This window comes from Bombina bombina, chromosome 3 (genome assembly GCF_027579735.1).
Source record: "Bombina bombina isolate aBomBom1 chromosome 3, aBomBom1.pri, whole genome shotgun sequence".
Classification (NCBI taxonomy): domain Eukaryota; kingdom Metazoa; phylum Chordata; class Amphibia; order Anura; family Bombinatoridae; genus Bombina; species Bombina bombina.
In genome coordinates this window covers 554,796,720-554,824,232 of record NC_069501.1, presented here as the reverse complement: position 1 = coordinate 554,824,232, position 27,513 = coordinate 554,796,720, and the positions used below count along the sequence as shown (strand labels likewise).

The window sequence follows — 27,513 nt, the reverse complement described above, 5'->3', positions numbered from 1 at the left end:
TGTGGTATTCCTTATTTGGACGATATCTTGGTACTTGCTCAGTCTTCATATTTAGCAGAATCTCATTCGAGTCGACTTGTGTTGTTTCTTCAACATCTTGGTTGGAGGATCAATTTACCAATCAGTTCATTGATTCCTCAGACTTACGTAACCTTTTTAGGTTTTCAGATAGATTCAGTATCCATGACTCTATCTTTGATAGACATGAGACATCTAAAGTTGATATCAGCTTGTCGAAACCTTCAGTCACAATCTTTCCCTTCGGTAGCCTTATGCATGGAAATTCTAGGTCTTATGACTGCGGTATCGGACGCGATCCCCTTTGCTCATTTTCACATGCGGCCTCTTCAGCTCTGTATGCTGAACCAGTGGTGCAGGGATTACACAAAGATATCTCAATTAATATCTTTAAAACCGATTGTACGACACTCTCTGACGTGGTGGACAGATCACCATCGTTTAGTTCAGGGGGCTTCTTTTGTTCTTCCGACCTGGACTGTAGTTTCAACAGATGCAAGTCCTACAGGTTGGGGAGCGGTGTGGGGGTCTCTGACAGCACAAGGGGTTTGGGAATCTCAGGAGGTGAGATTACCGATCAATATTTTGGAACTCCGTGCAATTTTCAGAGCTCTTCAGTCTTGGCCTCTTCTGAAGAGAGAATCGTTCATTTGTTTTCAGACGGACAATGTCACAACTGTGGCATACATCAATCATCAAGGAGGGACTCAGTCCTCTGGCTATGAAAGAAGTATCTCAAATTCTGGTTTGGGCGGAATCCAGCTCCTGTCTAATCTCTGCGGTTCATATTCCAGGAATAGACAATTGGGAAGCGGATTATCTCAGTCGCCAAACGTTGCATCCGGGCGAATGGTCTCTTCACCCAGAGGTATTTCTTCAGATTGTTCAAATGTGGGAACTTCCAGAAATAGATCTGATGGCTTCTCATCTAATAAACAAGAAACTTCCCAGGTATCGGTCCAGATCCCGGGATCCTCAGGCGGAGGCAGTGGATGCATTATCACTTTCTTGGAAGTATCATCCTGCCTATATCTTTCCGCCTCTAGTTCTTCTTCCAAGAGTAATCTCCAAGATTCTGAAGGAATGCTCGTTTGTTCTGCTGGTAGCTCCAGCATGGCCTCACAGGTTTTGGTATGCGGATCTTGTCCGGATGGCCTCTTGCCAACCGTGGACTCTTCCGTTAAGACCAGACCTTCTGTCGCAAGGTCCTTTTTTCCATCAGGATCTCAAATCCTTAAATTTAAAGGTATGGAGATTGAACGCTTGATTCTTAGTCAAAGAGGTTTCTCTGACTCTGTGATTAATACTATGTTACAGGCTCGTAAATCTGTATCTAGAGAGATATATTATAGAGTCTGGAAGACTTATATTTCTTGGTGTCTTTCTCATCATTTTTCCTGGCATTCTTTTAGAATTCCGAGAATTTTACAGTTTCTTCAGGATGGTTTAGATAAAGGTTTGTCCGCAAGTTCCTTGAAAGGTCAAATCTCTGCTCTTTCTGTTCTTTTTCACAGAAAGATTGCTAATCTTCCTGATATTCATTGTTTTGTACAAGCCTTGGTTCGTATAAAACCTGTCATTAAGTCAATTTCTCCTCCTTGGAGTTTGAATTTGGTTCTGGGGGCTCTTCAAGCTCCTCCGTTTGAACCTATGCATTCATTGGACATTAAATTACTTTCTTGGAAAGTTTTGTTCCTTTTGGCCATCTCTTCTGCCAGAAGAGTCTCTGAATTGTCTGCTCTTTCTTATGAGTCTCCTTTTCTGATTTTTTCATCAGGATAAGGTGGTGTTGCGAACTTCTTTTAAATTTTTACCTAAGGTTGTGAAATCCAACAACATTAGTAGAGAAATTGTAGTTCCTTCATTATGCCCTAATCCTAAGAATTCTAAGGAGAAATCATTGCATTCTTTGGATGTTGTTAGAGCTTTGAAATATTATGTTGAAGCTACTAAGACTTTCCGAAAGACTTCTAGTCTATTTGTCATCTTTTCCGGTTCTAGAAAAGGCCAGAAAGCTTCTGCCATTTCTTTGGCATCTTGGTTGAAATCTTTAATTCATCATGCCTATGTTGAGTCGGGTAAAACTCCGCCTCAGAGGATTACAGCTCATTCTACTAGGTCAGTTTCTACTTTCTGGGCGTTTAGGAATGAAGCTTCGGTTGATCAGATTTGCAAAGCAGCAACTTGGTCTTCTTTGCATACTTTTACTAAATTCTACCATTTTGATGTGTTTTCTTCTTCTGAAGCAGTTTTTGGTAGAAAAGTACTTCAGGCAGCTGTTTCAGTTTGAATCTTCTGCTTATGTTTTCATTTAAACTTTATTTTGGGTGTGGATTATTTTCAGCAGGAATTGGCTGTCTTTATTTTATCCCTCCCTCTCTAGTGACTCTTGCGTGGAAAGATCCACATCTTGGGTAGTCATTATCCCATACGTCACTAGCTCATGGACTCTTGCTAATTACATGAAAGAAAACATAATTTATGTAAGAACTTACCTGATAAATTCATTTCTTTCATATTAGCAAGAGTCCATGAGGCCCACCCTTTTTTGTGGTGGTTATGATTTTTTTGTATAAAGCACAATTATTCCAATTCCTTATTTTTTATGCTTTCGCACTTTTTTCTTATCACCCCACTTCTTGGCTATTCGTTAAACTGATTTGTGGGTGTGGTGAGGGGTGTATTTATAGGCATTTTGAGGTTTGGGAAACTTTGCCCCTCCTGGTAGGAATGTATATCCCATACGTCACTAGCTCATGGACTCTTGCTAATATGAAAGAAATGAATTTATCAGGTAAGTTCTTACATAAATTATGTTTTTCCGGTCCCTAAGAGGATTTCGGATATTGTCACTAAGGAGTGGGTTAAACCAGGTATTCCGTTTTCTCCTACTTTTAAGAAAATGTTTCCCATATCAGACACCATGCGGGACTCGTGGCAGACGGTCCCTAAGGTGGAGGAGGCTATTTCTACCCTGGCTAAGCGTACACCTATACCTATTGAATATTGAATTCATCGGGGTTTTTTTCTGCAACCTATAGCGTGCATTGTTCCTGTAACTACTGCAGCTGCTTTTTGGTTCGAGGCTCTGGAGGAGGCTCTTCAGGTTGAGACCCCATTGGATGATATTCTGGATAGAATTAGGGCTCTCAAACTAGCTAATTCTTTCATTACAGATACCGATTTTCAACTGGCTAAATTAGCGGCAAAGGATTCAGGTTTTGCCATTTTAGCGCGTAGAGCGTTATGGCTTAAGTCCTGGTCTGCTGACGTGTCATCAAAATCTAAGCTTTTAGCCATCCCTTTCAAGGGTAAGACCCTATTCGGGCCTGAACTGAAAGAGATCATTTCAGACATCACTGGAGGAAAAGGCCATGCCCTTCCTCAGGATAAGACAAATAATTTGAGGACCAAACAAAATAATTTTCGTTCCTTTCGAAACTTCAAAAGTGGTCCCTCTACTTCCTCCCCTGCTGCAAAGCAAGAGGGGAATTTTGCTCAATCCAAGTCCGTCTGGAGACATAACCAGACTTGGAACAAAGGTAAACAGGCTAAGAAGCCCACTGCTGCCACCAAGACAGCATGAAGGGGTAGCCCCTGATCCGGGACCGGATCTAGTAGGGGGCAGACTTTCTCTCTTTGCTCAGGCTTGGGCAAGAGATGTTCAGGACTCCTGGGCTTTAGAAATCGTAACCCAGGGGTATCTTCTAGTTTTCAAAGATTCTCCTCCAAGGGGGAGATTCCATCTTTCTCAATTGTCTGTAAACCAGACAAAAAGAGGCGTTCTTACGCTGTGTAGAAGACCTATATACCATGGGAGTGATCTGCTCAGTTCCGAAAACAGAACAGGGCAGGGGTTTTACTCCAATCTGTTTGTGGTTCCCAAAAAAGAGGGAACCTTCAGACAAATTTTAGATCTCAAGATCCTAAACAAATTCCTCAGAGTCCCATCCTTCAAGATTGAGACCATTCGGACTATTTTACCAATGATTCAGGAGGGTCAATATACAATGCGTATCTGCACATCCCTATCCACAAAGATCATCACCAGTTCCTCAGGTTCGCCTTTCTGGACAAGCATTACCAGTTTGTGGCTCTTCCCTTTGGGCTGGCCACAGCTCCCAGAATTTTCACAAAGGTGCTAGGGTCCCTTCTGGCGGTTCTAAGGCCGCGGGGCATAGCAGTGGTGCCTTATCTGGACGATATCTTAATTCAGGCGTCAACTTACCAACTAGCCAAATCTCACACGGCTTTTCTGAGATCTCACGGGTGGAAGGTGAACGTAAAAAAGAGTTCACTTCTCCCCCTCACGAGAGTTCCATTCCTGGGAACTCTGATAGATTCGGTAGACATGAAAATTTTTCTGACAGAGATCAGGAAATGAAAGATTTTAACCACCTGCCGAGCTCTTCATTCCAATCCCCGACCTTCCGTGGCTCAGTGTATGGAGGTAATCGGACTAATGGTAGCGGCAATGGACATAGTTCCATTTGCTTGCTTGCATCTCAGACCACTGCACCTATGCATGCTCAATCAGTGGAATGGGGATTATGCAAATGTATCTCCTCAAATCTGTATCAAGAGACCAGAGAGACTCTTCTTTGGTGGCTGTCACAGGATCATCTGTCCCAGGGAATGTGTTTCCGCAGGCCAGCATGGGTCATAGTGACGACGGACCCCAGCCTTTTAGGCTGGGGTGCAGTCTAGAATTCCCTGAAAGCACAGGGAGTGTGGACTTAGGAGGAGGCTCTCCTCCCGATAAATATTCTAGAATTGAGAGCGATATTCAACGTGCTTCAGGCGTGGCCTCAGCTGTCTTTGGCCAGATTCATAAGATTCCAGTCGGACAATATCACGACTGTAGCATATATCAATCATCAGGGGGGAACAAAGAGTTCTCTTGCGATGATAGAGGTTACCAAAATAATTCGATGGGCAGAGACTCACTCTTGCCATCTATCAGCAATCTATATCCCAGGAGTGGAGAACTGGGAAGCGGATTTTCTAAGTCGTCAGACTTTTCATCCGGGGGAGTGGGAACTCCATCCGGAGGTGTTTGCATAATTGATTCATCAATGGGGCACACCAGAATTGGATCTGATGGCGTCTCGTCAGAACGCTAAACTTCTTTGTTACGGGTCCAGATCACGGGATCCTCAAGCAGTACTGATAGATGCTCTAGCAGTACCTTGGTCGTTCAACCTGGCTTATGTGTTTCCACCATTTCCTCTCCTCCCTCGTCTGATTGCCAGAATCAAACAGGAGAGAGCTTTGGTGATTTTGATAGCACCTGGTGGACATGTCATCTCTACCACCATGGACACTGCCACTGAGACAGGACCTTCTCATTCAAGGTCCGTTCCAGCATCCAAATCTAGTTTCTCTGCGACTGACTGCCTGGAGATTGAACGCTTGATTTTATCTAAGCGGGGATTCTCTGAGTCGGTCATAGATACCTTGATTCAGGCTCGAAAGCCTGTAACTAGGAAAATTTATTATAAGATATGGCGTAAATATCTTTTATTGGTGTGAATCCAAAGGCTACTCATGGAGTAAGATCAGGATTCCTAGGATTTTGTCCTTTCTCCAAGAAGGATTGGAGAAGGGGTTATCAGCTAGTTCCCTAAAGGGACAGATATCTGCTTTATCAATTTTACTACACAAGCGTCTGGCAGATGTTCCAGACGTTCAGTCGTTTTGTCAGGCTTTAGTTAGAATCAAGCCTGTGTTTAAACCTGTTGCTCCGCCATGGAGTTTGAATTTAGTTCTTAAAGTTCTTCAAGGGGTTCCGTTTGAACCTATGCATTCCATAGATATTAAGCTTCTATCTTGGAAAGTTCTGTTTTTAGTTGCTATCTCTTCGGCTCAAAGAGTTTCTGAACTATCTGCATTGCAATGCGACTCACCTTATCTTGTTTTCCATTCTGATAAGGTAGTTTTGCGTACCAAACCTGGATTCCTTCCTAAGGTTGTTACTAATAAGAATATTATATATATAAAAAGAAAGAGATGCACTCAGCTGAGACAGAACAAAAGCTAGAAAAACTTCCGTGCCTGTTCATTTTAGGGTGCCACTCAGGGTGCATACTCTTTTAGCACACTATGCCCCTTCACAGAGAAAAAATATCCTGTAGCATATCAGTCTGACCCTGCCCAATGACAGTCCAGCACCGAAATACCAGGCAATTCTTCTCTGAACAAGAGAAACAACAACCCCAGACGATCGTTTCGGCCTTCTGTGGGCCTCGTCAGTGAGGTGCAGTTGCATCTCTCTAAGGGCATGTGTGCAAGGAGTCCACGTCTGGTTTCCCCTTTTACTCTTAGGGAGACCCAAGATCAATTTGCATAAATATAAAAAGAAAGAGATGCACTCAGCTGAGACAGAACAAAAGCTAGAAAAACTTCTGTGCCTGTTCATTTTAGGGTGCCACTCAGGGTGCATACTCTTTTAGCACACTATGCCCCTTCACAGAGAAAAAATATCCTGTAGCATATCAGTCTGACCCTGCCCAATGACAGTCCAGTACCGAAATACCAGGCAATTCTTCTCTGAACAAGAGAAACAACAACCCCAGACGATCGTTTCGGCCTTCTGTGGGCCTCATCAGTGAGGTGCAGTCGCATCTCTCTAAGGGCATGTGTGCAAGGAGTCCACGTCTGGTTTCCCCTTTTACTCTTAGGGAGACCCAAGAGCAATTTGCATAAATATAAAAAGAAAGAGATGCACTCAGCTGAGACAGAACAAAAGCTAGAAAAACTTCCGTGCCTGTTCATTTTAGGGTGCCACTCAGGGTGCATACTCTCTTAGCACACTATGCCCCTTCACAGAGAAAAAATATCCTGTAGCATATCAGTCTGACCCTGCCCAATGACAGTCCAGTGCCGAAATACCAGGCAATTCTTCTCTGAACAAGAGAAACAACAACAACCCCAGACGATCGTTTCGGCCGTCTGCACCCTGAGTGGCACTGGCCTTGTGGACAAGCACAGAAGTTTTTCTAGCTATTGTTCTGTCTCAGTGAGTGCGTCTCTCTATTTTCTTGATTTTATGTAAATTACTCTTAGGTCTCCCTAAGAGTAAAAGGGGGAAACCAGACGTTGGACTCCTTGCACACATGCCCTAGAGATATGCAACTGCACCTCACTGACGAGGCCCAAGAGAGGCCGAAACGTACGTCTGGGGTTTGTTGTTTGTCTTGTTCAGAGAAGAATTGCCTGGTATTTCGGTGCTGGACTGTCATTGGGCAGGATCAGACTGATATGCTACAGGATATTTTTTCTCTGTGAAAAGGCATAGTGTGCAAAAAGAGACTGCACCCTGAGTGGCACTGGCCTTGTGGACAAGCACAGAAGTTTTTCTAGCTATTGTTCTGTCTCAGTGAGTGTGTCTCTCTATTTTCTTGATTTTTTTAATAAGAATATTAATCAGGAAATTGTTGTTCCTTCCCTGTGTCCTAATCCTTCCTCTAAGAAGGAGTGTCTGTTGCACAACTTGGACGTGGTTCGTGCTTTGAAGTTTTACTTGCAAGCGACAAAAGATTTCTGTCAAACATCTTCTTTGTTTGTTGTCTATTCTGGAAAACGTAGAGGACAAAAAGCTACGGCTACCTCTTTCTTTTTGGCTGAAAAGCATCATCCGTTTGGCATACGAGACTGCTGGACAGCAGCCTCCTGAAAGAATTACAGCTCACTCTACTAGAGCAGTGGCTTCCATATGGGCTTTTAAAAATGATGCTTCTGTTGAACAGATTTGTAAGGCTGCGACTTGGTCGTCGGTTTTACAAATTTGATACTTTTGCTTCTTCGGAGGCTATTTTTGGGAGAAAAGTTCTTCAAGCAGTGGTGCCTTCTGTTTAGCCATCTGTCTTGTCCCTCCCGTTCATCCGTGTCCTATAGCTTTGGTATTGTATCCCACAAGTAAAGGATGAATCCGTGGACTCGTCGTACCTTATAGAAGAAAAGTAAATTTATGCTTACCTGATAAATTTATTTCTTCTATGGTACGACGAGTCCACGGCCCGCCCTGTCATTTTAATACAGATTATATTTTTTTTATTTAAACTTCAGTCACCTCTGCACCTTTTAGTTTCTCCTTTTTCTTCCTGTACCTTCGGTTGAATGACTGGGGGGTGGAGCTAAGGGAGGATCTATATAGACAGCTCTACTGTGGTGCTCTTTGCCACTTCCTGTTAGCAGGAGGATAATATCCCACAAGTAAAGGATGAATCCGTGGACTCGTCGTACCATAGAAGAAATTAATTTATCAGGTAAGCATAAATTTACTTTTTTTTTTAATACTTGCTGATTTAAGGTATGCTAACATTAAACATTTGCCCTCTAACACACTATGAGATTAGATATTGAGAAACCATAATGAAGCATGGCAACTTAAATGGAACTTTTTTCCCCCATGCATGGTTTTAAAATCTATTCATTTTAAAAACCTGCAAGTGACATGTATATTTTTAATAGTCAACAGTTCTTGGTCTGTAGTGTTACTTTTTAGGTATAGTTAAAGTGAATGTCCACTTTTACGAATGAATGCCGTTTTTAAAAATACTATTAAAAACAGGGTCACTTTCATTCATTAAAGTTTACATTGAAGCCATTCTTTTAAAATATTTACTTTTTATTCCTAGCAAGCGTGTTATACTGGAGCAGCGAATCCTCCGCCCCCAGGACGTCTCTTCTTTCGTCAGAAATGACAAATCCGGCTTCCTCCAATTATGGTGTGGCTATGTTTGCTCTGGGGGGGAAGCCGTTATTGGAGGAAGCCGGATTTGTCATTTGACGTAAGAAGATACGACCTGGAGGCGGGGGAATCGCTGCTTTGGTGTTCCACGCTTGCTGGGAATAAAAGGTAAGTATTTTTTAAAAGAACGGCTTCAATCTTATAATAATTAATAGTATTTTTAAAAACAGGGCTTTCATTCGTGAAAGTTGACATTCACTTTAAAATGTTACATTAATGCAATGTAACAAAATTAAGCAACTCTTTATAGAGTAATAAAAAAAATAATAATAATGTTGCATTTTTATTGGGCAGAAAAAGTGAAAGCAGCATGTTACCTTCTTTTTGACTTGTTTATCTTTTTTAGGTCAAAGTTTTATTTGTAAGAAACCTGTCCTCCACAGTTACTGAAGAAATACTAGAGAAGTCTTTCTCTGTATTTGGAAAGCTTGAGCGTGTGAAGAAGTTGAAAGATTATGCTTTTGTTCATTTTGAGGATCGTGATGCTGCAGTTAAGGTAGGACTAATATTACTTTATGTGTTTGTTGGCAATTAGTTTCCTAAAGGTTTGCACTATTTACTTTACGTTTTGAACATTGTAGATGGTTGTTTTTTTTTTGTTTTTTTCCCTAAACTATTATATTTTCATAAATTGTACAGCTTTCTTTACAGTCAGCCAAAGTAAATAAACTGCATGGTATTCTTTTATAAACATATTTAAAGTATTGAATTCTCTGATTAACGTTTTTTCTTTTTTCCCAAAGGCAATGGATGAAATGAATGGGACTGATTTAGAGGGTGAAGATATTGAAATAGTCTTAGCAAAGCCCCCTGATAAGAAGAGGAAAGAGCGTCAAGCAGCAAGGCATGCCTCCCGTGGCTCTTCGTGAGTATCACGTGTTTGCCATGACAAATAAGCGTTACCTACTAAGTTTTGGTCAAATTTGTGGAAACCAAAATCTGTCTGGTATATTTTAAATATACACAATTATTTATATACTTTTCCTGATCTTTTAATTGTCATGACATTATTTAATGTTAAAATGGGACTTAACTGTAGGTTTGAGTAATTCATTTACTTACTAAATGATTTATTTTAACAAATAACTAAATTGTCTTTTGAGAAACTTGTATTTTATTATTTGTTTTAATAGCTTACCCTTGTGGTTTTTAAAAGAAAATACAATTTCTTTAAGCACTGTTTAAAGCAAATTTGCTCCAGCAATCTGCCGCATCTTAAAGGGACAGTATACACCAATTTTAATTTAACTGCATGCAAGACACTACTTACTATAAAGAATAAGATGCACAGATACTGATCTAAAAATACAGTATAAAACTGTTTAAAAACTTACTTAGAAGCTCACAGTTTAGCACTGTTAAAAATTGGTTAGGTTACCTACTGCAAGTGGTTCTATAGAAAAAAAAACATCCGTATTCTCCTAAAACTTGGGGCTTGGTTAGGAGTCTGAAAATCAGCGCAATGTTATTTAAAAATAATCAAAACTATACTTTCTTTTCTCCTGTTAAGTGTGGTCAGTCCACGGGTCATCATTACTTCTGGGATATTAACTCCTCCCCAACAGGAAGTGCAAGAGGATCACCCAAGCAGAGCTGCTATATAGCTCCTCCCCTCTACGTCACACCCAGTCATTCTCTTGCACCCAACTAATAGATAGGATGTGTGAGAGGACTGTGGTGATTATACTTAGTTTTTATATCTTCAATCAAAAGTTTGTTATTTTAAAACAGCACCGGAGTGTGTTGTTCCTTCTCAGGTAGAATTTGAAGAAGAATCTACCTGAGTTTTTGGATGATTTTAGCCGGCGTAGCTAAAATTCATTTTGCTGTTCTCGGCCATTCTGAGGAGTGAGGTAAACTTCAGATCAGGGGACAGCGGGCAGGTTCACCTGCAAAGAGGTATGTTGCAGTATATTATTTTCTGAGGAATGGAATTGACTAAGAAAATACTGCCAATACCAATATAATGTAAGTTCAGCCTTAAATGCAGTAGTAGCAACTGGTATCAGGCTGTTTATGTATATATGTGTACACTTCAGTATTCTGGGGAATGGCACTTCTCTGGGTAATACTATATGCATATAATCTTTAGCCTTACTTGCAGTGGGAACGTCTAGCAACAGGCTGTTTAATGACATTTCATGATATTTAATTTTAAACGTTTTTGCTGGCATGCTAAATTGTTTAAATATCTGAGGTACTGGGTGAAAAATTGTTTTTGGGCACTGTTTTTCCACTTGGCTGTCGTTTATTTTAATTTGAGACAGTTTACTGAGCTTCCCTCACTGCTGTGGGTGAGGGGGAGGGGCCTATTTTGGCGCTTTTGCTACACATCAGAAATTCAGTCAAAAGTCTTTTTCTCTTCCTGCATGATCCGGATCGTCTCTACAGAGCTCAAGGGTCTTCAAAAATTATTTTGAGGGAGGTAATCACTCACAGCAGACCTGTGAGATTGTGCTTTGACTGTGATAAAAAACGTTTATATTTTGTACATTTGTTTCTCTGCTATTAAGGGTTAGTTATCCATTGCTAATGGGGGCAATCCTTTGCTAAATTTATGCTTTTACTGGGAAAAATCTGATTGTTATAATTTTTCCGGTTTCTTATTATTAAACTGTCATAATTTTTTTCTGTGCTTCTTAAAGGCACAGTGCGTTTTTCATATTACTTGTAATTTGAGTGAAAAGTATTTCCAAGCTTGCTAGTTTAATTGCTAGTTTGTTAAACATGTCTGATTCAGAGGAATATCTCTGTGCTATATGTGCAAAAGCCAAGGTGGAGCCCAATAGAAATTTATGTACTAATTGCATTGATGCTACTTTGAATAAAAGTCATTCTGTACAAATTGAACATCATTCACCAAACAACGAGGGGGAAGTTATGCCGACTAACTTGCCTCACGTGTCAGTACCTGCATCTCCCGCTCGGGAGGTGCGTGATATTGTAACGCCGAGTACTTCAGGGCGGCCATTACAAATCACACTACAGGACATGGCTAATGTTATGACTGAAGTTTTGTCTAAATTACCAGAACTTAGAGGTAAGCGAGATCACTCTGGGGTGAGAACAGAGTGCGCTGACAATATTAGGGCCATGTCAGATACTGCGTCACAATTTGCAGAACATGAGGACGGAGAGCTTCATTCTGCAGGTGACGGATCTGATCCAAATAAACTGGATTCAGACATTTCAAATTTTAAGTTTAAGCTGGAAAACCTCCGTGTATTACTAGGGGAGGTCTTAGCGGCTCTGAATGATTGTAACACAGTTGCAATACCAGAGAAAATGTGTAGGTTGGATAAATATTTTGCGGTACCGTCGAGTACTGACGTTTTTCCAATACCTAAGAGACTTACTGAAATTGTTACTAAGGAGTGGGATAGACCCGGTGTGCCTTTCTCACCCCCTCCTATATTCAGAAAGATGTTTCCAATAGACGCCACCACACGGGACTTATGGCAAACGGTCCCTAAGGTGGAGGGAGCAGTTTCTACTTTAGCTAAGCGTACCACTATCCCGGTGGAGGATAGCTGCGCCTTTTCAGATCCAATGGATAAAAAATTAGAGGGTTACCTTAAGAAAATGTTTGTTCAACAAGGTTTTATATTGCAACCCCTTGCATGCATTGCGCCTGTCACGGCTGCAGCAGCATTTTGGTTTGAGTCTCTGGAAGAGACCCTTGAATCAGCTCCATTGGATGAGATTACACACAAGCTTAAAACCCTTAAGCTAGCTAATTCATTTATTTCTGATGCCGTAGTACACTTAACTAAACTTACGGCTAAGAATTCCGGATTCGCCATTCAGGCACGCAGAGCGCTGTGGCTAAAATCCTGGTCAGCTGATGTAACTTCTAAATCTAAATTGCTTAACATACCTTTCAAAGGGCAGACCTTATTCGGGCCCGGTTTGAAGGAAATTATCGCTGACATTACAGGAGGTAAAGGCCATGCCCTGCCTCAAGACAGAGCCAAACCTAGGGCTAGACAGTCTAATTTTCGTGCCTTTCGTAACTTCAAGGCAGGAGCAGCATCAACTTCCTCTGCACCAAAACAGGAAGGAGCTGTTGCTCGATACAGACAAGGCTGGAAACCTAACCAGTCCTGGAACAAGGGCAAGCATGCCAGAAAACCTGCTGCTGCCCCTAAGACAGCATGAAGTGAGGGCCCCCGATCCGGGAACGGATCTAGTGGGGGGCAGACTCTCTCTCTTCGCCCAGGCTTGGGCAAGAGATGTCCAGGATCCCTGGGCGTTAGAGATCATATCTCAGGGATATCTTCTGGACTTCAAAGCCTCTCCCCCAAAAGGGAGATTTCATCTTTCAAGGTTGTCAACAAACCAGATAAAGAAAGAGGCGTTTCTACGCTGTGTACAAGATCTTTTACTAATGGGAGTGATCCATCCGGTTCCGCGGTCGGAACACGGACAAGGGTTTTACTCAAATCTGTTTGTGGTTCCCAAGAAAGAAGGAACCTTCAGACCAATCTTGGATTTAAAGATCCTAAACAAATTCCTAAGAGTTCCATCGTTCAAAATGGAAACTATTCGGACAATCTTACCCATGATCCAAAAGGGTCAGTACATGACCACAGTGGATTTAAAGGATGCCTACCTTCATATACCGATTCACAAAGATCATTACCGGTATCTAAGGTTTGCCTTCCTAGACAGGCATTACCAGTTTGTAGCTCTTCCATTCGGGTTGGCTACGGCTCCAAGAATCTTCACAAAGGTTCTGGGCTCTCTTCTGGCGGTGCTAAGGCCGCGAGGAATTTCGGTGGCTCCGTACCTAGACGACATTCTGATACAAGCGTCAAGCTTTCAAACTGCCAGGTCTCATACAGAGTTAGTACTGGCATTTCTAAGGTCGCATGGGTGGAAGGTGAATGTAGAGAAGAGTTCTCTCTTACCACTCACAAGGGTTCCCTTCTTGGGGACTCTTATAGACTCCGTAGAAATGAAGATTTACCTGACAGAAGACAGGTTAACAAAGCTTCAAAATGCTTGCCGTGTCCTTCATTCCATTCAACACCCGTCAGTGGCTCAATGCATGGAGGTAATCGGCTTAATGGTAGCGGCAATGGACATAGTACCCTTTGCACGCCTACATCTCAGACCGCTGCAATTATGCATGCTAAGTCAGTGGAATGGGGATTACTCAGATTTGTCCCCTACTCTGAATCTGGATCAAGAGACCAGAAATTCTCTTCTATGGTGGCTTTCTCGGCCACATCTGTCCAGGGGGATGCCATTCAGCAGACCAGATTGGACAATTGTAACAACAGACGCCAGCCTACTAGGTTGGGGCGCTGTCTGGAATTCCCTGAAGGCTCAGGGATCATGGACTCAGGAGGAGAGTCTCCTTCCAATAAACATTCTGGAATTGAGAGCAGTTCTCAATGCCCTTCTGGCTTGGCCTCAGTTAACAACTCGGGGGTTCATCAGGTTTCAGTCGGACAACATCACGACTGTGGCTTACATCAACCATCAAGGAGGGACAAGAAGCTCCCTAGCGATGATGGAAGTATCAAAGATAATTCGCTGGGCAGAGTCTCACTCTTGCCACCTGTCAGCGATCCACATTCCTGGAGTGGAGAACTGGGAGGCGGATTTCCTAAGTCGTCAGACTTTTCATCCGGGGGAGTGGGAACTTCATCCGGAGGTCTTTGCCCAAATACTTCGACTTTGGGGCAAACCAGAGATAGATCTCATGGCGTCTCGCCAGAACGCCAAGCTTCCTTGTTACGGGTCCAGGTCCAGGGACCCGGGAGCGGTCCTGGTAGATGCTTTGACAGCACCTTGGACCTTCGGGATGGCCTATGTGTTTCCACCCTTCCCGATGCTTCCTCGATTGATTGCCAGGATCAAACAGGAGAGAGCATCGGTGATTCTAATAGCGCCTGCGTGGCCACGCAGGACCTGGTATGCAGATCTAGTGGACATGTCATCCTGTCCACCTTGGTCTCTGCCTCTGAGACAGGACCTTCTAATTCAGGGTCCTTTCAAACATCAAAATCTAATTTCTCTGAAGCTGACTGCTTGGAAATTGAACGCTTGATTTTATCAAAGCGTGGGTTTTCGGAGTCAGTTATTGATACCTTAATACAGGCTAGGAAGCCTGTTACCAGAAAGATTTACCATAAAATATGGCGTAAATACTTACATTGGTGCGAATCCAAGAGTTACTCATGGAGTAAAGTTAGGATTCCTAGGATATTGTCTTTTCTACAAGAAGGTTTAGAAAAGGGTTTATCTGCTAGTTCCTTAAAGGGACAGATCTCAGCTCTGTCCATTCTTTTACACAAGCGTCTGTCAGAAGTTCCAGACGTTCAGGCTTTTTGCCAGGCTTTGGCCAGGATTAAGCCTGTGTTTAAAACTGTTGCTCCACCATGGAGCTTAAATTTAGTTCTTAACGTTTTACAGGGTGTTCCGTTTGAACCCCTTCATTCCATTGATATCAAGCTGTTATCTTGGAAAGTTCTGTTTTTAATGGCTATTTCCTCGGCTCGTAGAGTCTCTGAGTTATCAGCCTTACACTGTGATTCTCCGTATCTGATTTTTCATTCAGATAAGGTTGTTCTGCGTACTAAACCTGGGTTCTTACCTAAGGTTGTCACTAACAAGAATATCAATCAAGAGATTGTTGTGCCATCATTGTGTCCGAATCCTTCTTCAAAGAAGGAACGACTTCTGCACAATCTAGATGTAGTCCGTGCCCTGAAATTTTATTTACAGGTAACTAAAGATTTTCGCCAAACTTCTTCCCTGTTTGTCGTTTATTCTGGACAGAGGAGAGGTCAAAAAGCTTCTGCTACCTCTCTCTCTTTTTGGCTTCGTAGCATAATACGTTTAGCCTATGAGACTGCTGGACAGCAGCCTCCTGAAAGAATTACAGCTCATTCCACTAGAGCTGTGGCTTCCACTTGGGCCTTTAAGAATGAGGCCTCTGTTGAACAGATTTGCAAGGCTGCAACTTGGTCTTCTCTTCATACTTTTTCCAAATTTTACAAATTTGACACTTTTGCTTCTTCGGAGGCTGTTTTTGGGAGAAAGGTACTTCAGGCAGTGGTTCCTTCCGTATAAAGATCCTGCCTGTCCCTCCCGTCATCCGTGTACTTTAGCTTTGGTATTGGTATCCCAGAAGTAATGATGACCCGTGGACTGACCACACTTAGGAGAAAACATAATTTATGCTTACCTGATAAATTCCTTTCTCCTGTAGTGTGGTCAGTCCACGGCCCGCCCTGTTTTTTATGGCAGGTCTAAATTTTTAAATTATACTCCAGTCACCACTGCACCCTATAGTTTCTCCTTTCTCGTTTGGTTCTTGGTCGAATGACTGGGTGTGACGTAGAGGGGAGGAGCTATATAGCAGCTCTGCTTGGGTGATCCTCTTGCACTTCCTGTTGGGGAGGAGTTAATATCCCAGAAGTAATGATGACCCGTGGACTGACCACACTACAGGAGAAAGGAATTTATCAGGTAAGCATAAATTATGTTTTTTCTTTTTTAATGACACGATGAGTCCACGGATCATCTTAATTACTAATGGGATTACCTCTCCTGCCCTGCATTAGGCGGCAAAGAGCACCACAGCCAAGCTGTTAAATAGCTCCTCCCTTCCCTCCCACCCCAGTCATTCTCTTTGCCTACGTTAAGAGCAAGGAGGTGGTAAATTAGGTGTTAGAAAAGATTCTTCAATCAAGAGTTTATTATTTTTAAAGTAGTACAAGATTGTTCTGCTTTGTCCTTGGGTGTAGCCGTAGTCCATATCAGTCTCTTCAGTAGAGCAGTGGTGGCTTTAGAGCAATGGGAACTTGTGGGACATAATTCTCACTGCGCCTCCCATACTGATGCTGCCCTAACCCTGAAAACTTGAGTGATCTTACTCAATTTTTTCTTTTATCACAGGTCCATAGGAGGGAGAGGACCACTTAAACCTGGGAACTGCCTTGCTGTCAGGAAGAAGATGAGGTAAGTGCTGACTTTTTTTCTGGGGGTAGAAAGAAATCTCAGAAAAAGTTTGGGCACTTTATTTTTTTTTTTTCAAGCCTCATTAAAATTGGGATAGATTCTCCTATTGTGTTAGGGGACACTATGGCAGCTTGGACGCAAGCACTGGGGCTGAATGCAACATGTAACCCTCATCTCCCGGCGGTTTCATAACTAATATTAACCGACCGGGAGATTACATGTTAACTATTACGACGATTTTGGGCAATGCTACAGGGAAAATCAGAGCAAGCTCAGTGCATAGGGGGTTTATATGTAAAAACGGACTAGGCAGCTGCCTAAAAAGCTGGTCAGTTCGTTATTTTGCTCACAGTGGTTAAACTTTGGATAATGGCGACAGGGGAGATAGCTATTGATACGGCCACGATGGACGGAGCTTGTGTGGCGCCAATTTAATTGCACAACTTGTTACTAACTTTCGGTTATCGGAAGGAACGGAGGATGTTTAGTCTGAGTTTAGGAGCAGCGCTACAGTTGCATCGGAATTTTGAGCGGATGGGCTGGCAGGCACCTCAGCTGGGTTAAGCTGAGGTGTACAGCGGGTTTGCAGCTCTCTTGCACCTTATGTACCGATCCACCCATTTCTGCCTGCATAAGAATAAAATGTTACTCTTTAAAATTTAAGAGACGGTAACGTCTGTTATGTGACCCAATACATACATACATTATCATGTTACAGTGCCTTCCTGGCTAATTAAACATCTTTAAAGGCACATGAACATTGAGTTTCCATTTAATTAAAAAAGTTAAGACTTTTATTTGAATATGCTTCATATTTGAGTCAGGTTGGTCCAAGAGACCCTACAGAGTGTCACCTTATGTTTTGTGTATCAAATGTGTAACCTCCAATCCCTTTCTTTGTTCCTTATGTTGTGAGAACTTTGCTATAGGGATTACAAATTTTCTCCTCAAGTGTCAATAACATTTTATAGCCCACACATGCAGTGCCCTTCGATTCCTCACTAACTCCATTTGGAGCAAGACATCGATTCTCTAATGTCCTTAGCGATATCCGTTGCATTGTCTGTTTCTTCTGTTAAGTGTGATCAGTCCACGGGTCATCATTACTTCTGGGATATTACTCCTCCCCAACAGGAAGTGCAAGAGGATTCACCCAGCAGAGCTGCATATAGCTCCTCCCCTCTACGTCACTCCCAGTCATTCTCTTGCACCCAACGACTAGATAGGATGTGTGAGAGGACTATGGTGATTATACTTAGTTTTATATCTTCAATCAAAAGTTTGTTATTTTAAAATAGCACCGGAGTGTGTTATTATCTCTCTGGCAGAGTTTGAAGAAGAATCTACCAGAGTTTTTGTTATGATTTTAGCCGGAGTAGTTAAGATCATATTGCTGTTTCTCGGCCATCTGAGGAGAGGTAAACTTCAGATCAGGGGACAGCGGGCAGATGAATCTGCATAGAGGTATGTAGCAGTTTTTATTTTCTGACAATGGAATTGATGAGAAAATCCTGCCATACCGATATAATGTCATGTATGTATACTTTACACTTCAGTATTCTGGGGAATGGTACTTCACTAGAATTACACTGTAAGAAATACATAAAGCTGTTTAATAACTAGATTATGTTTAACGTTTTTGCTGGAATGTAAAATCGTTTTCATTTACTGAGGTACTGAGTGAATAAATGTTTGGGCACTATTTTTCCACTTGGCAGTTGCTTAATCTGTTTTCTGACAGTTTCTGTTCTCACTGCTGTGTGTGAGGGGGAGGGGCCGTTTTTTGGCGCTTTTACTACGCATCAAATATTTCAGTCAGCAACTCATTGTATTCCCTGCATGATCCGGTTCATCTCTACAGAGCTCAGGGGTCTTCAAAACTTATTTTGAGGGAGGTAATTTCTCTCAGCAGAGCTGTGAGAATTATAGTTTGACTGAGATAAAAAACGTTTATTCTGTAATTTGTTTCCTGCTTTCAGAATTTGTTATCTTTGCTAATGGGATTAAACCTTTGCTAAAGTTGTGTTATTTTCAAGGATTGAGGCTATAACTGTTTCAATTTATTAATTTTCAACTGTCATAGATCTTCTGTGCTTCTTAAAGGCACAGTACGTTTTAATATTATTCTAATTGAATTGTATTTCCAAGTTACAAGTTTATTTGCTAGTGTGTTAAACATGTCTGATTCAGAGGATGATACCTGTGTCATTTGTTGCAATGCCAAAGTGGAGCCCAATAGAAATTTATGTACTAACTGTATTGATGCTACTTTAAATAAAAATCAATCTGTACAAATTGAACAAATTTCACCAAACAACGAGGGGAGAGTTATGCCGACTAACTCGCCTCACGTGTCAGTACCTACATCTCCCGCTCAGAGGGAGGTGCGTGATATTGTAGCGCCGAGTACATCTGGGCGGCCATTACAAATCACATTACAGGATATGGCTACTGTTATGACTGAGGTTTTGGCTAAATTACCAGAACTAAGAGGTAAGCGTGATCACTCTGGGGTGAGAACAGAGTGCGCTGATAATATTAGGGCCATGTCAGACACTGCGTCACAGGTGGCAGAACATGAGGACGGAGAACTTCATTCTGTGGCTGACGGTTCTGATCCAAACAGACTGGATTCAGATATTTCAAATTTTAAATTTAAACTGGAAAACCTCCGTGTATTACTAGGGGAGGTGTTAGCGGCTCTGAATGATTGTAACACAGTTGCAATACCAGAGAAAATGTGTAGGTTGGATAAATATTTTGCGGTACCGACGAGTACTGAGGTTTTTCCTATACCTAAGAGACTTACTGAAATTGTTACTAAGGAGTGGGATAGACCCGGTGTGCCGTTCTCACCCCCTCCGATATTTAGAAAAATGTTTCCAATAGACGCCACCACAAGGGACTTATGGCAAACGGTCCCTAAGGTGGAGGGAGCAGTTTCTACCTTAGCTAAGCGTACCACTATCCCGGTGGAGGATAGCTGTGCTTTTTCAGATCCAATGGATAAAAAATTAGAGGGTTACCTTAAGAAAATGTTTGTTCAACAAGGTTTTATATTGCAACCCCTTGCATGCATTGCGCCGATCACGGCTGCAGCGGCATTCTGGATTGAGTCTCTGGAAGAGAACATTGGTTCAGCTACTCTGGACGACATTACGGACAGGCTTAGAGTCCTTAAACTAGCTAATTCATTCATTTCGGAGGCCGTAGTACATCTTACTAAACTTACGGCGAAGAATTCAGGATTCGCCATTCAGGCACGCAGGGCGCTGTGGCTAAAATCCTGGTCAGCTGATGTTACTTCTAAGTCTAAATTGCTTAATATACCTTTCAAAGGGCAGACCTTATTCGGGCCCGGGTTGAAAGAGATTATCGCTGACATTACAGGAGGTAAAGGCCATGCCCTGCCTCAGGACAAAGCCAAGACTAGACAGTCTAATTTTCGTTCCTTTCGTAATTTCAAAGCAGGAGCAGCATCAACTTCCTCTGCACCAAAACAGGAAGGAGCTGTTGCTCGCTACAGACAAGGCTGGAAACCTAACCAGTCCTGGAACAAGGGCAAGCAGACTAGGAAACCTGCTGCTGCCCCTAAAACAGCATGAATTGAGGGCCCCCGATCCGGGATCGGATCTAGTGGGGGGCAGACTTTCTCTCTTCGCCCAGGCTTGGGCAAGAGATGTTCAGGATCCCTGGGCGCTAGAGATAATATCTCAGGGATACCTTCTGGACTTCAAATGCTCTCCTCCAAGAGAGAGATTTCATCTGTCAAGATTGTCAACAATCCAGACAAAGAAAGAGGCGTTTCTACGCTGCGTACAAGAGCTCTTGTTAATGGGAGTAATCCATCCAGTTCCACGATCGGAACAGGGACAGGGGTTTTACTCAAATCTGTTTGTGGTTCCCAAAAAAGAGGGAACTTTCAGACCAATCCTGGACTTAAAGATCCTAAACAAATTCCTAAGAGTTCCATCGTTCAAGATGGAGACTATTCGGCCAATTTTACCTATGATCCAAGAGGGTCAGTACATGACCACTGTAGATTTAAAAGATGCTTACCTTCACATACCGATTCACAAAGATCATTATCGGTACCTAAGGTTTGCCTTCCTAGACAGGCATTACCAGTTTGTGGCTCTTCCATTCGGATTGGCTACAGCTCCAAGAATCTTCACAAAGGTTCTGGGTGCTCTTCTGGCGGTACTAAGAACGCGGGGAATCTCGGTAGCTCCACACCTAGACGACATTCTGATACAAGCTTCAAGCTTTCAAACTGCCAAGTCTCATACAGAGTTAGTGCTGGCATTTCTAAGGTCACATGGATGGAAGGTGAACGAAAAGAAAAGTTCAATCGTTCCACTCACAAGAGTTCCCTTCCTGGGGACTCTTATAGATTCTGTAGAAATGAAGATTTACCTGACAGAGGACAGGCTAACAAGACTTCAAAGTGCTTGCCGCACCCTTCATTCCATTCAACACCCGTCAGTGGCTCAATGCATGGAGGTAATCGGCTTAATGGTAGCGGCAATGGACATAGTACCCTTTGCACGCTTACACCTCAGACCACTGCAACTGTGCATGCTAAGTCAGTGGAATGGGGATTACTCAGACTTATCCCCTTCTCTGAATCTGGATCAAGAGACCAGAAATTCTCTTCTATGGTGGCTTTCTCGGCCACATCTGTCCAGGGGGATGCCATTCAGCAGACCAGACTGGACAATTGTAACAACAGACGCCAGCCTTCTAGGTTGGGGTGCCGTCTGGAATTCTCTGAAGGCTCAGGGACAATGGAGTCAGGAGGAGAGTCTCCTGCCAATAAACATTCTGGAATTGAGAGCAGTTCTCAATGCCCTCCTGGCTTGGCCCCAGTTGACAACTCGGGGGTTCATCAGGTTTCAGTCGGACAACATCACGACTGTAGCTTACATCAACCATCAGGGAGGGACAAGAAGCTCCCTAGCTATGATGGAAGTATCAGATAATTCGCTGGGCAGAGTCTCACTCTTGCCACCTGTCAGCAATCCACATCCCGGGAGTGGAGAACTGGGAGGCGGATTTCTTAAGTCGTCAGACTTTTCATCCGGGGGAGTGGGAACTTCATCCGGAGGTCTTTGCCCAAATACTTCGACGTTGGGGCAAACCAGAGATAGATCTCATGGCGTCTCGACAGAACGCCAAGCTTCCTCGTTACGGGTCCAGATCCAGGGATCCAGGAGCAGTCCTGATAGATGCTCTGACAGCACCTTGGGACTTCAGGATGGCTTACGTGTTTCCACCCTTCCCGTTGCTTCCTCGATTGATTGCCAGAATCAAACAAGAGAGAGCATCAGTGATTCTAATAGCACCTGCGTGGCCACGCAGGACTTGGTATGCAGACCTGGTGGACATGTCATCCTGTCCACCTTGGTCTCTACCTCTGAAACAGGACCTTCTGATACAGGGTCCCTTCAAACATCAAAATCTAACTTCTCTGAAGCTGACTGCTTGGAAATTGAACGCTTGATTTTATCAAGACGTGGGTTTTCTGAGTCAGTTATTGATACCTTAATACAGGCTAGGAAACCTGTTACCAGAAAGATTTACCATAAGATATGGCGTAAATACCTATATTGGTGTGAATCCAAAGGTTACTCTTGGAGTAAGGTTAGGATTCCTAGGATATTGTCTTTTCTACAAGAAGGTTTAGAAAAGGGTTTATCTGCTAGTTCATTAAAGGGACAGATCTCAGCTCTGTCCATTCTGTTACACAAACGTCTGTCAGAAGTTCCTGACGTCCAGGCTTTTTGTCAGGCTTTGGCCAGGATTAAGCCTGTGTTTAAAACTGTTGCTCCACCATGGAGTTTAAACCTTGTTCTTAATGTTTTACAGGGCGTTCCGTTTGAACCCCTTCATTCCATTGATATAAAGTTTTTATCTTGGAAAGTTCTATTTTTAATGGCTATTTCCTCGGCTCGAAGAGTCTCTGAATTATCAGCCTTACATTGTGATTCTCCTTATTTGATTTTTCATTCGGATAAGGTAGTCCTGCGTACTAAACCTGGGTTCTTACCTAAGGTAGTTACTAACAGGAATATCAATCAAGAGATTGTTGTTCCTTCTTTATGCCCAAATCCTTCTTCAAAGAAGGAACGTCTACTGCACAATCTGGATGTAGTCCGTGCTCTAAAATTTTACTTACAGGCAACTAAGGAATTTCGACAAACGTCTTCTCTGTTTGTCATTTACTCTGGGCAGAGGAGAGGTCAAAAAGCTTCCGCTACCTCTCTTTCTTTTTGGCTTCGTAGCTTAATTCGTTTAGCTTATGAGACTGCTGGACAGCAGCCTCCTGAAAGAATTACAGCTCATTCTACTAGAGCTGTGGCTTCCACTTGGGCCTTCAAGAATGAGGCCTCTGTTGAACAGATTTGCAAGGCTGCAACTTGGTCTTCGCTTCATACTTTTTCCAAATTTTACAAATTTGACACTTTTGCTTCATCGGAGGCTATTTTTGGGAGAAAGGTTCTTCAGGCAGTGGTTCCTTCTGTATAAAGAGCCTGCCTATCCCTCCCGTCATCCGTGTACTTTTGCTTTGGTATTGGTATCCCAGAAGTAATGATGACCCGTGGACTGATCACACTTAACAGAAGAAAACATAATTTATGCTTACCTAATAAATTCCTTTCTTCTGTAGTGTGATCAGTCCACGGCCCGCCCTGTTTTTAAGGCAGGTAAATATTTTTTAATTTATACTCCAGTCACCACTTCACCCTTGGCTTTTCCTTTCTCGTTGGTCCTTGGTCGAATGACTGGGAGTGACGTAGAGGGGAGGAGCTATATGCAGCTCTGCTGGGTGAATCCTCTTGCACTTCCTGTTGGGGAGGAGTAATATCCCAGAAGTAATGATGACCCGTGGACTGATCACACTACAGAAGAAAGGAATTTATCAGGTAAGCATAAATTATGTTTTTTCCTATGCTACAGGTAAAATGCTTGGGAAGTGTATTTAATCAGATACAGTAGTAGCTATTCCGAATGTTTCTTCCCTGAAGCCTGTAGCGGAAGATACTTTGGTAGTATATAAGGGGAAAAAATCTCAGACTCTGTCTGGGTAATACCTTTATGTAATACTGAAGTTGTTTCTTTCAGTTTAAGCTTGAACACATCCATTTGTTACCTAAAAAGGTTCCATCTATCCTGAACGAGTCCGACATTACTGGTGTAGTCAACCCTAATCAGTACAGCAAAGCTATACAAGTATTTTGATGTGCCCTCGATGGTGTACATAGTTTTTGGTACCAGAAACCGGGTACCCCTTTTTTTTCCCTAACTTTAATGGATGTTTTCTGTGCCAGACTCTATTGAGGAGTCTTGGCTGACAGTTCCCTAGGAGGTAAAATAATGTATGTACACCAGGGTTTACAATGACTACATGCAGTGTTAACATTACTAGTGTGGCAGCATACATTTTTTTAAAAATATATCCAGGATTGGATAAGGGCCTTGAAGTTATCTAAATTATTCTCTACAGATGCTTGCCTTCAGGGGTTGTTAAGATTTTGAGCTTCCTATAATGACCCGCAGAGCATTAGTTTTAAGATCCTGGTCTGCGGATGTCTCATCTAAGTCTTAACTTTGGGGATTCCTTTCAAGGGAAGGACCTTGTTTGGACCTGGTTTGACAACTCTGATATTATGGGAGATAAGGACTTTAACTTCCCCCAGGATAAGAGAAATAAATCGGACGTCAGAGTAATTTTGTTTCCTAACGAATTTTCGAGGAAGATTCTTCCACCCCTCTTCCAAGCGGGAGCAGCCCAAGCCTTCCTGGAGACCCAATCGGTCTTGGAATAGGGGAATGCAGTTCAAGAAGGCCTGCTGTTGAATCAAAGGTCCACTCAGCCTTTCATCCTTCTGAGGCTTTCCTTCTTCATTCAAAAAGTAGATACAAACTGGAGTTTAATATTTTTCCTCCCGGGGCAGGTTCTGCCTTCAAGATCTTCTGCAGACCAGACAGAAAGAGAGGCGTTCTTACACTTGTATGCAACTTCTCCGACCTGGGAGTGATAGTTTCTGTTCCAAAGCAGGAACGAGGTCTGGGTTTCTACGCCGTTCTGTTCGTGGTTCCCATGAAGGAACCGTGAGACTATTTTTATTTGAGTCTAATCAAGATGGAAGCTATTAGTTCCATTCTTCCTTGGGCCCAAGAGGATCAATTTATGACAACCGTGGAATTAAAAGACGCGTTTCTACATTTCCCTATTCACAAGGATCATCACAAGTTTTTAAGGTTTACCCTTCTAGTAAAACATTTCCAATTTGTTGCTCTTCCTTTCGGTCTTGTTACAGCACCCAGATGTTTCTCAAATGGTTCTGGGTTCGCTGTTGACGGTGCTTCAGGTTACGAGACATTGCAGTGGCGCCCTATCTGGAGGACATTCTGGTCCAGACGCCATCCTTTCTACAAACAGGATTCCTCATGGCAATATTGTCTTCCTTCCTGCAATCTCACGGTTGAAATTTAAATTTGGAAAAAAGCTGCATAGTTCCAAACACAAGGGTATCTTCCTTAGGAACATTAGATTCCCTATCAAGGTATTTTTTTTCTGACAGAAGTCAGGAATTCAGATTTAGATACTGATCTAGTTCTGCAGTCCACTCCTTGGCCATCAGTGGCTCAGTGCATGGAGGTATCAGGCTGATGGTGGCGGCAATGGACATCATCCCGTTTATTGGGTTTCTCCTCAGACCTCTGCAGTTAAACATTCTCAAACAATGGAACGAAGATTATGCAGACTTCTGTCCTCAAATAATACTGGAGCAGGAGACATGGGATTCTCTACAATGGTGGTTGTCTCTGGATCATCTCCCCCAGGGAACACCTGCTTTTGCAGACCATCTTGGGTGATTATGACGACAGATGCCAGCCTTCTAGGTTGGGGAGCAGTCTGGGGCTCCCTAAAGGATCAGGGAGTTTGGACTCAGAGTCTGTTCTACCCATAATCATTCTGGAGCTGAGAGCGATATTCAATGTTCTTCTGACCTGGCCCCAATTAGCCTAGTTCCAGTTTATCAGGTTCCAGTCGGACAACATAGCTTCAGTGACGTACATCAATCATCAGGGGGGAACGATGAGTTCCTTAGCAATGATAGAGGTAACGAAAATAATTCAGTGGGCGGAAACCCACTCTTGCTGTCTGTCGGTGATCCTCATCCCAGGGGTGGACAACTGGGAGGCGGACTTCCTGAGCAGGCAGACTTTTCATCCGGGGGAGTGGGAACTCCATCCGGAAGTGTTTTCCAGTCTGATTCTAAGATGGGGTCAGCCGGAATTGGATCTCATGGCATCTCGGCAGAATGCCAAGTTTCCGAGGTACGGGACAAGATCTTCCATTTCTTTCAAATCAAGCAGGAGAGGGCCTCGGTGATCCTCATTGCACCAGCTTGACCTCGCAGGATTTGGTATGCGGATCTGGTGGACATATCATTTCTGCCACCTTGGAAACGTCAGTTGAGGAAGGACCTTCTACTTCAAGGAGACCCTTCCTTTATCCAACTCTAGTTTCTCTGAAACTGACTGCATGGAGATTTAACACTGAATTCAAGGGCTGCTCTTGGAGTAGAGTTAGGTTTACTAGAATTTTGTGTTTTCTCCAAGAGGGTTTGGAGAAAGAATTATCTACAAGTTCCCTAAGGGGTCAAATTTCTGCCTTATCTATTTTGTTACACAAGCGTCTGGCAGATGTTCCAGATGTGCAATCCTTTTGTCAGGCTTTGATCAGGTTCAGGCCTGGGTTTAAGTCAGTTACTCCTCCATGAAGTCTTAGTTCTCAAAGTGCTGCAAGGGGCTCCATTTGAGCCTATGCATTCCTTGGATATTAAGTTGTTATCTTGGAAAGTTTTATTTCTTGTAGCTATTTCTTCTGCTCGTAGAGTATCAGATCTCTCGGCATTGCAGTATGAGTCCCCTTACCGTATTTTTCATTCAGATAAGGTAGTTTTACGTACTAAATTAGGATTTCTTCCTAAGGTTGTTTCTGATAGGAACATTAATCAGGAGATTGTTGTTCCTTCCTTGTGTCTTAATCCTACCTCTCAGAAGGAACGACTTCTGCAAAATTTGGACGTAGTTCGGGCTTTAAAGTTTTTCCTGCAAGTGACTAAGGATTTTTCGTCAGTCTTCTGCTTTGCCTGTGGTTTTCTCAGGAAAACGTTAGGGACAGAAAGATACGGCTACTTCCCTTTCTTTTTGGCTGAAGAGTATCATACATTTTGCATATGAGACTGCTGGACAGCAGCCTCCAGAGAGAGTTACGGCTCACTCCACGAGGGCTGTTGCTTCCTCACGGGCATTCAAGAATTAAGCTTCTGTGGAACAGATTTGCAAGGCTGAAATGTGGTCATCTTTTCACACTTTTTCAGAGTTCTTCAAATTTGACAATTTTGCCTCGGCCAAGGCCGTTTTTGGGAGAAAGGTTCTTCAAGTAGTGGTGTCTTCTGTTTAGGTTCCCTGTCTTGTCCCTCCCATATCATCTGTGTACTCTAGCTTGGGTATTGGTTCCTATTAGTAATTAAGATGATCCGTGGACTCATCGTGTCATTAAAAAGAAAACAAAATTTATGCTTACCTGATAAATTTATTTCTTTTTTGGCACGATGAGTCCACGGCCCGCCCTGTTGTTTAGACAGATTTGTATGTTATAAACTCCAGACACCTCTGCACCTTGTTTTCCTTTCTCTCCTTAACTTCGGTCGAATGACTGGAGTGGGAGGGAAGGGAGGAGCTATTTAACA

At 42.7% G+C, this 27,513-nt stretch overlaps 1 protein-coding gene across 1 annotated transcript in view; it reads left to right on the top strand.

The window, feature by feature from the left end:
- The window catches only part of HNRNPR (heterogeneous nuclear ribonucleoprotein R), a 175,570-nt gene that overhangs the window by 138,079 nt on the left and 9,978 nt on the right, over window positions 1–27,513 (top strand). Inside the window, exons 7-8 of the mRNA XM_053707075.1 lie at window positions 9,117–9,266; window positions 9,514–9,635. Coding sequence (XP_053563050.1) covers window positions 9,117–9,266; window positions 9,514–9,635 — 272 coding nt within the window. The remainder of the gene's footprint in view (window positions 1–9,116; window positions 9,267–9,513; window positions 9,636–27,513) is intronic.